The following is a 17,241-nucleotide window of genomic DNA, read 5'->3' as shown; positions in this document are numbered from 1 at the left end:
GCTACTTTTTTTTTTTCCAGAACATCATTTTTACTTGAAAGGACAATCAACAGGAAAACTGTAGCTATTCAGACTTGAGTACTAGTTAGACATTTTCTCAAAAATGAGAAAAGTGAGTCAGTCAGTGCGAGGAAAATAGCATTTGCTGCCAACTATGAAATTCAAGCTTTTAAGTTAAAATTAGAAATTTGGAAATCTTGTATCTGCCACTGGGATCTTGACAGCTTTGCAACGTTAAAAGACCTTTCTAATGGGATTGGTTGTGATAGTAACAAATGAGATTTTGTGATACTGTATAATGAAATGTGTCAACATTTGGAGATCTGTCTAATTCACTGTACCATTCCAAATGACCATTGATTGATGTGACAGGATTAAGCATGGACAAAAATATGCTCAGAATGCAAGGTAGACAGATGGATTTTTATATAACATAGCACAGAATGTTTATTGATATGTCAGATTTCACATTACAACTTTCAGGAAACTATTTATTGAGTTTTGTTGCCGTCTTAAAGGATAAAATCTGCAATTCTCTGAAAAGGCTGTTAAAAATACACCTCCTTTTTCCAACTACATATCTATTTGAGGTCATATTATTTGCATGTAATTCAGCCAGATCTACATATCAGAACAAAGTAAATGCAGAAAGTAACAGAATAATCTAGTCATTTTCCTTTCAGCCACTCATTACACATGTACAGAAATATAAAGTACTACCACTCTTCTCAATTTTACTTTAGAGAGTTTTTTTCTTTTTTAATATACTGCTTCTGGTGAGATTTGAATAAATAGTTAACAAATAAATATTTTCGTCTGTTTTGATTTTTAATATTGTAACTGTTTAGAGCTATAACCTGTGTAAACAGAAGGTCTTTGTTGCCTCCATAAGAATGCAAATGGTTCCTGAGACCAGAGAATTTGAGATCCATTGTTTACATTTTTATTCATTTTCCTGGTGATTGTATCTACAGTCCTCTCTAACTCAGATACTAGGTTAAGACAAAGTAGGCCAATTTTTTATTTTTAAAAAGTTATAAAGAAAGGAACGAAGGGAGGGAGGAGGGAGGAAGAAAGGAAAAAAAGCCTAAGTAAAAGCAGCATGTTGCCATAAGGTGTTTCTACAATTTAATGCAATCTGTGTGTGTCAAAGATCTGTATCACTGTAATGACTGTTCTCTTTTTATTTCTGTACCTCCCTGTTGGTCTCTGAGGAGGATTAGCTGTACCTCCACCAGCATGACAATGAGATCAGATCAGAGAATCAGGCTAACATTTGCCTCCCAACAGGAAAAAGATAAACTGGATTTTAGTTCAGGCAAATTGTGACTGCTTATAATCCATTTAGAAAACACAGTTGTGATGTGTGTGCTTTCACTGCCATGAGTATCATATGGAAAATGTCTGCTTTTGAATTTTCTAATATAAAAATTTACATTAGAAGAAAAATCAGTGTTTTTTTCTGATTTGATTTGAAAGCTATTGAGAAATATGTTTTCTCAAATTCACCCTTGCATTTCCTTCCCAATTTAAAATTTAAAACATATTACATGGACATGAAATTACGTGAAACATATGTCAGTTTGAAGAATAAAAACAGAATGATCATTTGTGTACATATCACCAATTTATGAAATAGAATGTTCCAGACTGGTATTATATGCCATTACCTTGTGAAATCATGTTTTTTTAATCTACTAGATTTTTTTCATATTCCATTAGCTGAATAACTCCATTTGGGTTTGAATAATCTATACCCATATAGCAATAACAAAAATAATTTTATGAGTAGTTACTAATTCCATCATAACTCAATTAAAATCAATTTAGTCAACAAAAGTCATGACCTAGAATTTTAAGTTCACTCTGCTCAGGACTTTTTCATCTTTATCATTATTGAGCCTGGAAGGAGAATTTTCATTTTCTCTTAAGTATTTGCCTTGTGCTTTAGTCATTAGCTTTTTATAATTTCTTTGTTCCTCATGTAATTTTCAACCACTTTGCAACACCAGAGTTTCACATAACTCCTTACTCTAAAAAAAAATTGTTCTTAATAAAAAAAAGTTTTTAGAACTCAGAAAAATCCAAAGATGGAAAGAATAACCACCCACAGTTTTATCACACAAAGATAACCTTGGCAACTGTATCTCCTTTCTTCCCACTTTAAAACTTAAATACATTTTCTTTATGTTCTTAAAAAAAATAATAATTCAAAGGAAAAAAATAAGGGGTACATCAAGTTTAATCATGTCTCTTTAAATAGCCAGAATCACCCTAATACTGAAAACAAATAAAAACCAGAAAAGAAAACTCAAAAACAGCAACCACTCAATAGGTTACTTGATATTTCAAATTGCTGAATTTTTGTTTTGTTTTCGTGTGTGTGTTTTAGTTATCTACTGCTGCTAAGTCGTTTCAGTCATGTCTGACTCTGTGCGACCCCACAGACGGCACCCCACCAGGCTCCTCCATCCCTGGGATTCTCCAGGCAAGAACACTGGAGTGGGTTGCCATTTCCTTCTCAAATGCAGGAAAGTGAAAAGTGAAAGTGAAGTCACTCAGTCGTGTCCAACTCTTAGCGACCCCATGGACTGCAGCCTACCAGGCCCTCTGTCCATGGGATTTTCCAGGCAAGAGTACTGGAGTGGGGTGCCATTGTCTACTGCTATATAACAAACCACTCCAAAATGTAGTAACTTCCATTATGTCTTATAATTCTGGGGTTTATCTCAGCTGTTCCTCTGCTCGTTTCACTTTGATTCACTCAGACACCTTTGACCAAGGTGGAAGGTTTAAGATGGCCTCACTGACATGTCTATTAGCTGGTGTTGGTGTTTGGCTGGAAAACTCAGTCTTCCTCTGCGTGCCTTCTCATCCTCCAGTCGGTAAGACCAGTATAGTTGTTCAGAAAGAGCCATGGCAGAAACTTATAAGGCCCCCTGAGGCCTTGTGTTCAGAGCTCATCAGTTTAATTCCCAACACAGTCAAGTAGTCAAAGCAAGATATAGGGTCAGGCCAGATTTAAACCATAGCAGTTGTACCCTCAACTCTGGACTGGAGGAGCTTAAACAGTTTGTGATCATATTTAATCTATCACAATGTTGTGAGACATATGAACTATTTACTATTAAAGACCATTTCTGTTTTAGCTTTGAGTAGTACTTTCATAATCTTAGAATTTATCAGATTCAGTAATTACAGGGAAACATCTTTGGGGAAGGGAAACCAAATTTCTCTGCTAAAGACTGACATTTCCATATGTATGAAGGGTAACACATATGAGATTGTCATATGTGACACATTGTCATATGTAACAGATTGTCATATGTGACACATTGTCACATATGAGGGTTACGCATACAACACATGAGGTTGGAGTAATTTAGAACGTATTTGTTGTTGTTTGGTTGCTAAGTCATGCCCGACTCTCTTGTGACCCCATGAACTGTAGCCCACCCGGCTCCTCTGTCCATGGGATTTCCCAGCAAGCATACTGAAATGGGCTGCCATTTCCTACTCCAGGGGATCTTCTGAACCCAGGGATCGAATCTGTGTCTTCTGCATTGCAAGTGAATTTTTACCACTGAGCCACCAGGGAAGCCTAGAATATATGTGCTCCACCTAAAAATAGCAGATGGTGATTTTGTGGCCCTGAGCCCAGTGATGCCAATATTTTAAGATAAAGTCAAAAATCTCCTTTTTATAGCTGAGGACGATTCCTACCATTTTCTATTTGTGCCACAATTTTTTCCATTCATCTGTTGCTGGACATTTAGTTTGTTTCCATGTCTTGGCCATCGTGAATAGTGCTGCTCTGAACATAGGATGGCACATATCTTTTTGAATTATAGTTTTGTCTGGATATGTGCCCAGGAGTGGGATTGCTGGATCATATAACAAGTCTGTTTTTCGTTTTTTCAGAAACCTTCCTACTGTTTTCCATAGTGGGTATACCAATTTACATGCTCACCAACAATGTAGGAGAGTTCCCTTTTCTCCACATCAGGGATGTTATTTCTAAGCAACATTCTCCTGCAAAACATTTTCATTTGATTTGAAAATTCACTTTCAAGCAGGATTATTAAACAAACCACCAGCAATTTTGAAAAACAATTGCAACATTTTATCTAGAATATTGGTTTAATAAAGATTAACACGTTTAGAAAATTCTTGCAATATTTTCATTGTGAAGCAGAAACAGATGTGAGAAGACTAAGAAAGTGTGAATTTCTCTTTCTTCACGCAAAGAATATTTTAGATGACGATTACTCTCCCAGCTATTAACAAGAGAGTTGGTGTTCTTTTATTCATCTGCGATCAGCTCACGTGGAGTTGGGTCCAGTCAAGGGAACTTAACAGCAGTATTGACGTGTGTCGCAGACCTCTGCCCACCGCACTTCCTCCTCATCACCGCCGGCCCGCAGGGCGTGTGCGCATGCTCAGTTGTGTCTCTTTGCAACCCCACGAACTGTCGCCCGCCAGCTCCTCTGTCCGTGGGATTTTCCCAGCAGGAATACTGGAGTGGGTTGCCATTTCCTCCTCTAGGGGATCTTCTCAACTCAGGGATCGAACCCGAGTCTCTTGTCACTCCTGTGTTGGCAAGAGGATTCTTTACCACCTAGCCACCTGGGAATCCATGGCCCCCAGTAGAACGTATTTAAATTTAACATCCTTTGACATTTCCTTGTCACTCCAATCCTGGTTTTGAAGATGTCATTGCCTCATTTTCTTTGCTTCAACATTTTGCTTTGGGTTGGCAAAAGGAAAGATTATATGCTAATTCTATTTAATTCATTAATTTGTAAACAGCCACAGTTAAGCCTTCATAGAGAAATGTGGGTTTTAATGGGGACCTGGAAATACAGCTTTTCATCTTAAAGAAATAGAAATTTACTCAGCGGGTCAGATCAGAGGATATTACATGGCTGGGAAGATTTCCTCCAAGTCCACCTTCTGGTAATAATGCTGTTGGTGTGTCCCAGGTGTTTGGAGGGGAGTTTATTTGGTAGGTGAAAGAGGAGCTCTTAACTCTCACAGAACTCTTTCATGACAGTCTTGAATCTTGTGCTTAGGACCATATATATATATGACTATTTCACTTGGTATATCATCTTAGCAATTTTTGGATCAAATGAGTCTGAGTAGAATGAGTCTTTAGGTTGAAAATGGGGTGCACATATCCAGTGGAATATTGCTCAGCTCAGTGCCCTGTGGTCTTAAAAGCGTGGGCGGTGGTTCACGAGGGAGGGGATATATGTATACATACAGCTGGTTCACTTCATACAGCAGGAACAGACATACCTTGTGAAACAAGGATACCTCACTAAAAAAAAGACACTATTTCAGTTACCTGCTGGTAGCTAGGAGTAATGTCGTATAGCCAGAACAACAGGAGGATGGGTGATAAAGGAGTATGCTCCTCATTTGTCCAAAATCTCAGCCCTCGTGACAGACACATTCTTTGGAAAGTTGTTAAAAATAAACAGAAGGGTTAGAAACAGCTAAACTTATTGTTATAACAGTAAACAAACCAACTTTAGTGTAGCTTTGATCTTGAAGACAACAGATATTTCTCAGTATCTTCTATAGTACTTGTTTAACACAGTTCTAACGTATAATCTTTAATCTTATATCTCAAGCCACAGAAGCAATAAACAAAGCAGATGGAAGTGGAATAGATATTGTGTTGTTGTTATTTAGTCACTAAGTTGTATCTGACTCTTCTGCGACCCTATGGATGGTAGCCCTCCAAGCTCCTTCTATCCATGGAGTTTTCTAGGCAAGAATACTGGAATGGGTTGCCATTTCCTTCTTCAGCAGATCTTTCCAACCCAGGGATCAACCCATGTCTCCTGCATTGTCAGATGGATTCTTTACCACTGAGCTACCAGGAAAGCCTGGAATAGATATTAGTGGCAGGCAAACTGAAAACAGCAAAGAGCTTTGGGTGATAATGTTTAGGAAAGTTACTGATACTGTCTTGTTCTTTAATGACAATCAGTCAACAGGGCCTGCATGAGTGACCTGTAGTCTCAAGCTTTTTCCCTTTGCCTTTACCATGGTGTTATCAGCAGCCAAGAATATTTTAATATCATAATCTGAGAACCTAGACATGGAAAAACACTTCTAGGAGTCTATTTTATAAGTTTCATTGGCATCTTTCCATTTTTCTTTCCTTCCTCTTCGTCACAGCATTTTGTAAAAAAAACAAAAAAAAATTGGTTCCAGCTATATCATTTTTCTTTTCAGTATCATAACAGATGTGATCTTGTGTTTTCTCCCATAGATCCGGGACTGCACAGGCAGCTGTATTTTCTGCAAAGACCATCAAATGTAGTAGCCATTGAAGGAAAGGATGCTATCTTGGAGTGCTGTGTTTCTGGCTATCCTCCCCCAAGTTTTACCTGGCTACGAGGAGAGGAAGTCATCCAACTCAGGTATGATAAATGCAAGACTTTCATGAAGCATGTACTCCTGTTTAACTTTCTCTAATTTGATATAAGTTCCTATTACTACTAGGGGTTTAGATGATAATTGAATAGTCTTTTCACATTCTTGGCATTAGACAGAACATGAAAGACATTTTTTGTTGTTTAGTTGCTAAGTCACATTCTACTCTTTATGACCCCGTGGACTGTAGGCTGCCAGGCTCCTCTGTCCATGGGCTTTTCCAGCAAGAATACTGGAGTGGCTAACTCCTCCTCCAGAGGATCTTCCCAGTCCAGGGATTGAACCCTACCTTCCCTGCATTGATAGGCGGATTCTTCACTACTGTACCACCACCTGGGTAGAGCCAAAATCCATGAGATCAATTATAAAAGGAAATTTAGAAAGCCAGGGTTCCCCTTGAGATGGTTCTACCCACAGAGCCTTCCGAGAAGGTACTTTGGAGGATCTCAATCTAAGGAGGTGGTATAGAGAGTCCCAGCTATAACAGATATTCAAGATAAAACAGAACTTGGCTGGATTCAAGTTACCAGATGTTAGTATTACGGCATAGTTAGAAAGAAAACTCTTAATAGAATGAAACGCAGTTGGAAGCATTTTGATCAAAATGGATTGGTTTTCATTTTAGAAATTAGTTTTATTGATTTTGAGATTTGATGTGGTACTTTTAAACACATATTTTATAGCAAAATAGGTTCATAGGCAATAAGTTCATCTGTAAGTTTCATCTGCCTGAAGTATTTTTTTATGTAACCACACTGCATTGTACGGTATCACAACCCTTCTGAGAGTACGAATGCATGCAGTAAATCTGGTTGCAGCTTCAGCATGTGAAGATGTGTTCAGATATGCCCAGGCATGCACAGTGCAGTATGACATGTAACTTTGCACAAAGATTACTGAATCGGATGTCAGGACATAGGACATGGACCCCCACTGGGAGGAATCACTTCTCTGGAGCTGCCGTTCTCAAACCCAAAACTGAGAGAATCAAGCCAAATTATGTCTTGTTTCTTTTCAGGACTAACATTAATTTCAAGTTTGAGTGAGTGAGTGAAAGTTGCTCAGTTGTGTCCGACTCTTTGCGACCCCGTGGCCTATACAGTCCATGGAATTCTCCAGGCCAGGAATGGGTAACCTTTTCCTTCTACAGGGATCTTCTCAACACAGGGATCGAACCCAGGTCTCCCACATTGCAGGCGGATTCTTTACCAACTGAGCCACAGGGAAGCCCAAGAATTCGGGAGTGGGTAGCCTATCCCTTCTCCTGTAGATCTTCCCGATACAGGAATTCAACCGGGATCTCCTGCATTGCAGGCAGATTCTTTACCCACTGAGCTATGAGGGAAGCCCCAATTTCAAGTTTAATCCGCTTCATTTCTTTGATTACAGTCTTCCAATGGGAGTGGTTTACCTTGAAGGAATTTTTGGTCAATAGATGCACTATTATCAAGCTCCCAGGAAACAGAGCCCCGGATTTTATAATTTGAGCTTTTATGGAGTTCATTTAAACCTTTAGATACCTTGTATCTACTCTCTAATGTCATATGCTTTCTGTCTTACAGGTCCAAAAAGTATTCTTTATTGGGTGGAAGTAACTTGCTTATCTCCAATGTGACAGATGATGACAGTGGAACTTACACCTGTGTTGTCACATATAAAAATGAGAATATTAGTGCTTCTGCAGAGCTCACAGTCTTGGGTAAGTGAATGACTTGAAATGAGTTTACCTTGTACCCTTCAAAATATATCACCATAATGCTATGAATGCTCATCATTGAAATGCTTCCTATGCTTATTACTGTGAAATTGCAAAGTCCCAATACTCCACATGTGTCCTTGGTCTATGTTGATTAGTTACACAGGGGTTGAATGCAGTTTTTGAATCTTTGTTCATTGATTAAAATCCAGATATATCACTGCTTAGTCTAATTATTCCAGTTATATAACTGAAACCTATCAAAAATTATTATCAAGCAAAAGTGGTAAATATCAAATGAGAAGTTCCAAAATATCTGGGAGAAATAAATAAGAGAAACTGTAGAAAAAAGTAGGTACTTGAGCAGAAAAGTTAAATGTCATTTGAGATGACAAGGTTTCTGACATTAAACTCAGATATAATGGTAAAGTTGTTTAGTTAATATGGAAATACTGTAAATGTTAGATTGAAAATGAACCATTAAAATCAAATACTTCTAAAGAAAGCTTGCATAGCAAGAATCTAAATAAATGTCAGAGGCACGGATAAGTTCATTAAATTGAGATAGGCAAAGTCATTGTGTCTCCTTGCAAATAAATAATTCTCATATGTGGTAGCTACTGAGTCAAACAAAATGTTGTGTTATCTACCCGGTTTCTTTTAACCAGCTTAATTTGAATCATGCAGTTTAGAGAAAGTGCTTTAATATTTGAATTTCAATTGCTTTCTCCGGTAGCAACAAGAAAAACTTGTTTATCAGTCTTTAAATTTTTTTCCTCTGGAATCTTTTTACCATTTAAAGAGTCTAGGAAAAATCATAGGCTTTCTAAAAATTATTCAGTGGAAATGAAAAGGTACAGTCTACTGATTATATCTGCTAATCTATATTGTAATATTACTATGCTATACATTTTGCTTTAAAGTTTGCATTTAGCTTTAAAGTTTGTCCAGAAAATGCTTTCATCTGTACACAATGTAATAATGTATATGATGGATGAGGGAATGTTTCCTTTGTTCTTTGATCAAACATAATCATTAAACTAAGAATAAGCAAAGGACTCTAATTATTTTGTCTTAGAGATAGCATTATTCTTAAGTAAAATATCAGCTAACTTCAAAATGGCACCAATTTAATTTACTCTTATTTTATATGGAAGTTTTTTTGTGAAACAACTTTTGCATTTATAACATCAAAGTACTGGTGTTACAGATTGGTTATGATAGAAATTATCTTGTATTTTACTGATTATAAGAGAAACGTGGTTATAGAATGAGCTAGAATTTGTGGTGACCCAAGCTAAACCTTTAAGTGCAAATACATGAAGTCTAATTAATCAAATTAATTCATTAATTTAGACATGCAATGCTTCATTGATATTTAAATCAAACATCTATAAATACTGACTTCTGAAGATAAGCTAGCCAAGAGATATATGTATGGACATATATATGTATGCACACATTTTGACTTTTGTGTCGTCTTCCTCTGGGCATTCCTGTGTGTGTATGTATGCTCTCTAGTCCTTAATTATTGAGCATTATTTTGTTTTGAAATTTTATTTTTTCAAAAAAGCAAGCAGTAAGCTGATTTATCATTTTTATCAAGTTTTGTCAAGTATCTGTTTATATCCTGAGGAAAAGTGTCAAAGAAAATAGATACTCTCACCAGCAGTACCAGAGTTTACCACTCATGAGAGAGTATTCTCTAACAATTTGTCAAATTGTCTCTTAGTTCTAACTTGCATCTTTATTAAATCCTTATCATTTTTATAATTTTATGGACATTTTCATTTTATATGTTATGACTTGCTATCCATGTTTTTTGGTCTTTATACATTGACTGAAATAGTCATGTTTGTTGATTTGCAGGAACTCTTTATATAGAAGAATAGCAATGATTTGTATGCTCTGAGTATGTGTGTATCTGCTGTTGTTCTGATTGGATTAAATTTTATATAAGATACTAAGTCTTTCTCTTTATGGTTGCCTTTAGACTTTATTCTGAATGTATTCTGTTTCTAAAAATCTATTATTAATTGCAGGTTGAATATGTAAATTAGATGCATTATTAAATTTTAAATATAGATAGAGCTGTGTTTTTATCTTGTTTCTTTGCTTTTTCCTCTATCCCTCCCTCCCTTCTTCTACTTCCTTCCTGAATCTTCTTGGTAACTGGCTATAGATTTTAAGGATTTCTCCGAGATTTAGTATGATTTAGAACTGTTGTAGAAGGCATGGTTTAATGTGTGATGTGGTTGTCAATAACATTGTTTTATCTGTTCTATTCAGGCTTTAAAATACATGTTGATAGTAAAATCTTTGATATAGTTTTTGATTCTTCTGATAATGAGTTGGCCAAAAAATTCATGTGGGTTTTTTCTGTAACATTTTATTGTTCAAGATATATATTTATAATGAGGCTCATCCTGTAGGACCAAGTTCATATGGAAAATATAATTTGTTACTTTTTTAAGGAACAAAATAACTTCATGATCAGTGTTAACTCATGTTTGGTTTCCATTATTTTAAAGAATTTATGCATAATTTAAGTTATTCATCAGATAAAATCCCACAGGAAATCCAAGCATGTGTTTATACATTTTAATCAAGCATTTTTCTTAAAAAAAAAAAAAAAGATTCGTTTAAACAAATTTATTCATTTTTGGCTGTGCTGGGTCTTTGCTTTTTCGGCTGGCTTTCTCGAATTGCAATGAGCGGGGGACACTCTCTAGTTGGGGTGCCTGGGCTTCTTGTTGAGGCGGCTTCTCTTGTTGGGGAGCTCGGGCTCTCGGACAGTATGTGGGCTCATGGTTGAAGCTCCCAGGCTCTGGAGCTCTGGGGCAAGCACACTTAGTTGCTCCACAGCATGTGGGATCTTCCCCAATCAGGGATTGAATCTGTGTCTCCTGCGTTAGCAGGAGCCACCAGGGAAACCCCAATCAAGTATTTTATCAGACTCTTGTTTTGCCTTTCAACTCAATCGTTTCTTAGACTGCCTTTACATGTGAACTGGCATGAAGTAACAGATTATTCAAGTAGGATATAATTTTACATACAAGATAAAGAGATATGCTGTGTTTTTTGTCAGGAGTTTCAGAATTAATGTTCATTAAATATAATTTAAAATATTTGCTTCCTAAAGTGGAATTTGAAATTGCCATAATACATAAACCTATTGAAGAGATCTGTACTAGACAAGATTAAGGACAATCTTGTTTGAAATAAATATAAATAAATTTATGGTTAATAATATGGAAATAGATGGGGAAACAGTGGAAACAGTGTCAGACTTTTTGGGGGGGGCTCCAAAATCACTGCAGATGGTGACTGCAGCCATGAAATTAAAAGACGCTTACTCCTTGGAAGAAAAGGTATGACCAACCTAGATAGCATATTCAAAAGCAGAGACATTACTTTGCTGACTAAGGTCTGTCTAGTCAAGGCTATGGTTTTTCCAGTAGTCATGTATGGATGTGAGAGTTGGACTGTGAAGAAGGCTGAGCGCCGAAGAATTGATGCTTTCGAACTGTGGTGTTGGAGAAGATTCTTGAGAGTCCCTTGGACTGCAAGGAGATCTAACCAGTCCATTCTGAAGATCAACCCTGGGATTTCTTTGGAAGGACTGATGCTAAAGCTGAAACTCCAGGACTTTGGCCACCTCATGTGAAGAGTTGACTCATTGGAAAAGACTTTGATGCTAGGAGGGATTGGGGGCAGGAGAAGAAGGGGACGACAGAGGATGAGATGGCTGGATGGCATCACCGACTCGATGGACTTGAATCTGAGTGAACTCCAGGAGTTGGTGATGGACAGGGAGGCCTGGTGTGCTGTGTTTCATGGGGTCACAGAGTCGGACATGACTGAGGGACTGAACTGAACTGATATAATGTTTCTGACCTACGAGAATAACCAGCAATACAGTATTGGTAGCCCTGTTTTGAGTACATGCACTGTGCTAGGTTTTGGAAAGGCTACACAAAGGTTTGAGGCCTGGCTTTGATGCAGTTGCTATATAGTTACAAATTCATGCCTTCAGTTGTCTTCATCACTTTCCCAGTAAGGTTTTTTCCTTGTGGCATGTAAACATTGAATCTGAAGCTATGAAGAGTCTCTGCTCTCATAAAAGAGAGAACCTCAAAAGCGATGGTGACAGGAGAAAGCTTGAGATTACAGTTACAGAGGGAGTCTTTGGATGCTATTGCCAGATTATATTTTGTTTAAATCACTAATGCCATGATTATTTTTAAACTCTAGCTTTTTTAAAAAAGGAACTAAAGAATGGTATACTGTCAGTTCTTATTATCAAAATGTCCAGACTTCTGGCTTAAGAACTATAATAATCATTTCTGAGTATATGTACATGCTTTTTTGTATCTACCCAGTACCTTCATGCACACGTCTCTACATATATTAAGAAAACCCTTAATAAACAGGAGGTTTGACACTGCCTTAGATCTAAATTGATTCACTGTCTGAATCAATGCAGAAATGTATACTTTAAAAAGGTATTTGATCTTTAACCAACGAGGTGCTTGACCTTGGATAAACCCTGTGCCCTGTCTAACTTTCTAACAAAATATTGTATAAGATTTCCATGGGGCTCCTGGTTTTATCATACACCACTGTTACAGACTGAAATGTTCCCCTCACATTTGTATGTTAACGTCTTAATCCCCACTGTGAGTATATTTGGAGAGAGGACTTTTACATAAGTAATTAAGGTAAATGAGGTCATAAAGTCAGGGCGCTAATCCAAGAGAAGTGATGTCTTCATTAGAAAAGAAAGAAGTGTCAGATCACTCTTTCAGTGCACACACAGAGAAGTAACCTTTAGGACACAGAAAAGAGCCATCACCTGTAAGCCACAGAGACAGGGCTCACCGGAAACCAGCCCCGTCACCTGTAAGCCACAGAGACAGGTCTCACCAGAAACCAACCCCGTCACCTTTAAGCCACAGAGACAGGTCTCAACAGGAACCAACCCCGTCACCTGTAAGCCACAGAGACAGGTCTCACCAGAAACCAGCCCTGTCGCCTGTAACCCACAGAGACAGGTCTCACTGGAAACCAACCCTGCTAGCACCTTGATCTTAGACTTCCAGCCTCCAGAACTATGAAAACATTAAGTTTCCGGTTGTGTAAACCACCCAGTCCATGGTATTATGTAATGTCAGCACAACCAGACTAATGTCTGTTAAAAATATCCTTGATCAGTTTTATAGAGACAGAAGCTACAATGGTGAAGTATATTACCAACATTTGTTACACACTGTTAGTATGGGCAATCTTAAATTTCCATGAGTGTAAAAAAAAAAAAAAAATCTACCTCTTACTTTACAATAGCAGTGAATGAAAGCCCATTTCTTCATTTATACAATTGATTGTATGTAGTTCTAATACCAATATAAATTTAATGTCTGCTTCTCATTTTTTTTATTATCATCATCTATTTAGTAATTTCTAAGTATAAGATATCACATTTTTAGATCCTGTCATTTTAATTTATTTGTCTCAATGTTAATAGTAAATATATAATTAACTATGAAAACATATGCTTGTTTCCTAAGTCAATTCCCAGATAGGCTGTATGAATTCAAATTTCTTGTAGCATGTCAATTGTCACACACCCTATCAACTCTCAGGTGTGTCCAGTAATGGAAGGAAACATGATAATTAAAATTTGATATGACTTTGTGTCCTTTTATTTTTTACATATGCGTTAATTTTATGTTTTTTATCCGAAACATAACTTGTCGTTTGCTGCTACTTTCTGAGCTCATGTAATTGACCAAGCAGAAGTTGACGCATCTGTCTGTTTGGATAGTAAGTGGCACGCTCACCTTCCATTAAGGTCTTCAGTCACCTCCTTTATAAAGTCACCAGTGGGTTACCCATTTTGGGTTTTAGGCTTAGGTTCTCAGCCATGAATGGAAAGCAGTTATTGTAAGATATATTAATTAATATAATATTTATTCATTTATTGCAGTGTGTGGTAACTCTTTGGTTGAATGAAGTTCTTCAAAATTTATTGCTTCTGCCTGAGTCACAGTTCTTAAATTTCATGTCTTTCCATAATTGGCCTTTATTAACAGTGACCTCCCTCACCTATATGCATTTAATGATCATAGTCATAAACACTGTGCCTTGGGTAAGTTTATATTGATTATGTTTCACAAGATAATTGCCAAATGGATCATATTGAAATTAGTTAAGAGTTTTTTTTTTTCATGGAGAGATATCTCAAAAGTAGAATACAAGTGCATAAAGTAGGGCAGAATTAAATTAAAAAAAAATCATTTATTAGCTGCTTAATCCCATCTCTGTGTTGATTTATTATAGTTACTTTCCTCTCTTGAGATCACCATTGTCATGAACGTATGAAGTAGTTCTATCCAAAATGATGATTAGAAAATTCTGTTGTGTGCATAAGTGTTTCAGAATAAGAAAATTGGCAAATAGGCTGTTAGTAAAAAATATATATATATATATTTGATATCACTCCTGCAATTATCCCTGGCTGTGGAACTATTAGTTGGATGAGTGGTAGGGTTTATTTATTTATCATACAGCTATTTATTTGAAGGCCTACCATGGAGATCTCTACTCTCCTTCCCTCTTTCTTTACAGAAAACAATTTGAATGGTGTTTTGCATTTATCCTTGAGATGATTATGATCTAATTTTGTTCTTTCTCAGACAGATAAGGAAGGAAGTAGAGGCCCAGAGGGAAAGGCAAAGGCTATGTACTAATTCAGAGCATTAAAAAGGCAATCTAAGACTATAATTTTAATTAGCCCTAACAATCTCAGCAAGGTGAATTGACCATCTGTGGTTTAGAAGAGCTGCTGACAGTGGTGAAAAGCTGCCCACAAGGGCATTCCATGCCAACGTTTTCCTCAACCATTAGAAGTGCACAGTACCCCAGAAGGAGTTTAACTCTGTGAAAGGACTGGGACTAAATTAGACAGGAGGGTTTTGATTAAAGTTAGCAAGAGTTAGGGCTTCCCTAGTGGTTCATTGGTAAAGAATCTGCCTGCAGTGCAGGAGACCTGGGTTCGATCCCTGGTTCAGGAAGATCCCCTGGAGGAGGGCATGGCAACACACTCTGGTATTTTTGCCTGGAGAATCCCACGGACAGAGGAGTCTGGCAAGCTACAGTACATGGGGTCACACAGAGTCAGACACAACTGAAGTGACTAAGCAGCAGCAAGAGTTAGTATCAGTTGTGCTTGCCAGTTTTTAGAGACCAGTAAGGAGACATATACACACATATAAAAATTATAAACATCATGTATATGTATATATATATCTATTTCTTATATACTATCTGGAGAAGGAAATGGCAATCCATTCCAGTATTGCCTGGAGAATCCCATGGACAGATGAGCCTGGTGGGCTACAGTCCATGGGGTCACAAAGAGTCAGACACGACTAAGTGACTAACATACTATCTAATGTTTTTCTGATTTAATACTTAATATATCTAGGTATATACTCATTTCAGTAGTTTTATGTAGATGTGGACTCATCTTTAGTATAATCTGGTATGTTTCAGCAAGAAGCCTCCAGAGGATACCTAGTATCCGGACACCTGAAATTCACGCCGTGAGACCGAGGCTTCCCCCACCACTTGGTGGCAGTGTACCTAAGGGCAAAAATTAACCAACTTGAAAACACAAGTCTTCAAATGGATGATGTTGTAGTATTTGGAGTTTCTATCCGTACATTGATCTATTTATTCATTTGTTCATCAAATGTGTTTTTAAAATGCAATAATATCTTTCCTAATGCTTAAAGAAACATCTTTATTGAATATCATTCATTGTAATTCACATACTATACAATTCTTTCTCTATGAAAGTGAAGTGAACGTGTTAGTTGCCCAGTCGTCTCTGATTCTTTGTGACCCCATGGACTATAGCCTGCCAGGCTCCTTTGTCCATGGGGGTTCTCCTCTGTCCATGGGATTCTCCAGGCAAGAAGACTGGAGTGGGTTGCCACTTCCTTCTCCAGAGGATCTGCCCGACTCAGGGATCGAACCCAGGTCTCCTGCATTGCAGGCAGACTCTTTACCTTCTGAGCCATCAGGAAATAGATTTTCCCTATTCTGGAAATATGAACAAAATTGTAGAGGACATTGTGTTTTGTGACTGATTTTTTAGACTTAGCATAATATTTTCAAGGCTCATCCTTGTGGTATGTATCAGTACTCCATTTCTTCTGTGGTCAAATAGTATTCCATTTGTATAGATAGATTGCATTTTATTTATCCACTCAGTTGTGCATTACAATTGTCTTCACCTTTTGCCTCGTGTGAATAATTCTGTGTGACACTTGTGTACAAGTTTTTGTGTAAACCTATGTTTTTGATTCTCTTAAGTACATACCTAGAAGTGAAATCGCTAGTTGTATGACTACTGTGTGTTTAATCATTTGAGTAAACACCAGGCTGTTTTCCAAAGCTACTGTATTATTTTACATTCTCCACAGCTGTGTATGAGTATTTCTCTCTCTACAGCCTCACCAACACTTGTTATACCTGACATTTTTATTCTAGCCAACCTAGTGTGTCCAAAATGGTATCTCATTGTAGGTTTGGTTTGAATTCCCCTCATGACTAATAATGTTGAGTATTTTTTGTGGGATTACTGGCCGTTTGTGTATCTTTCTTGAAGAAAATTCTATTCAGATTCTTTGCCCATAATTTATATAATTTAATCCCCGGGGTCCACAGTACAGGTTTCTTTAGAATCTCTTAACAGGCTAGTGTTTGGGAAATGCTGTGTGCCATTAGCCAAGATGATAGAGTTAAAAGCCACTTTTTTCCTGTGTTTGGGGGATGAAAGAGTGTTTTAGAAGAAGAATATCCCATTATCAGCAGTAAAGCTACACCAATTTAGCTTACATGTAATTGCAAGTTACTATGTACATTTCTGTGGGAACTGCCTTCCCAATTAGAAGGGGAATTTTACCATGGTTAGTGGGTGTAGCCATTTTTTTGTTCTTTCAGTTCAGACCCATTACACATTTTGTAGGAAGCAACATGATGCCTTTTTAATCACAGCCCAGTGTTTCCCTCCTGCTAAGAAAAAATAC

At 37.2% G+C, this 17,241-nt stretch overlaps 1 protein-coding gene across 1 annotated transcript in view; it reads left to right on the top strand.

Annotated features, from left to right (window-relative positions):
* The window catches only part of DCC (DCC netrin 1 receptor), an 811,418-nt gene that overhangs the window by 134,877 nt on the left and 659,300 nt on the right, over positions 1-17,241 (top strand). Inside the window, exons 4-5 of the mRNA XM_040264220.1 lie at positions 6,287-6,437; positions 8,013-8,149. Coding sequence (XP_040120154.1) covers positions 6,287-6,437; positions 8,013-8,149 — 288 coding nt within the window. The remainder of the gene's footprint in view (positions 1-6,286; positions 6,438-8,012; positions 8,150-17,241) is intronic.

Source organism: Oryx dammah, unplaced genomic scaffold, assembly GCF_014754425.2.
Source record: "Oryx dammah isolate SB20612 unplaced genomic scaffold, SCBI_Odam_1.1 HiC_scaffold_22, whole genome shotgun sequence".
In the NCBI taxonomy this organism is placed as follows: Eukaryota; Metazoa; Chordata; class Mammalia; order Artiodactyla; family Bovidae; genus Oryx; species Oryx dammah.
Note: the sequence above shows the minus strand (reverse complement) of the source record. Positions and strands in the feature narration are given on the sequence as shown.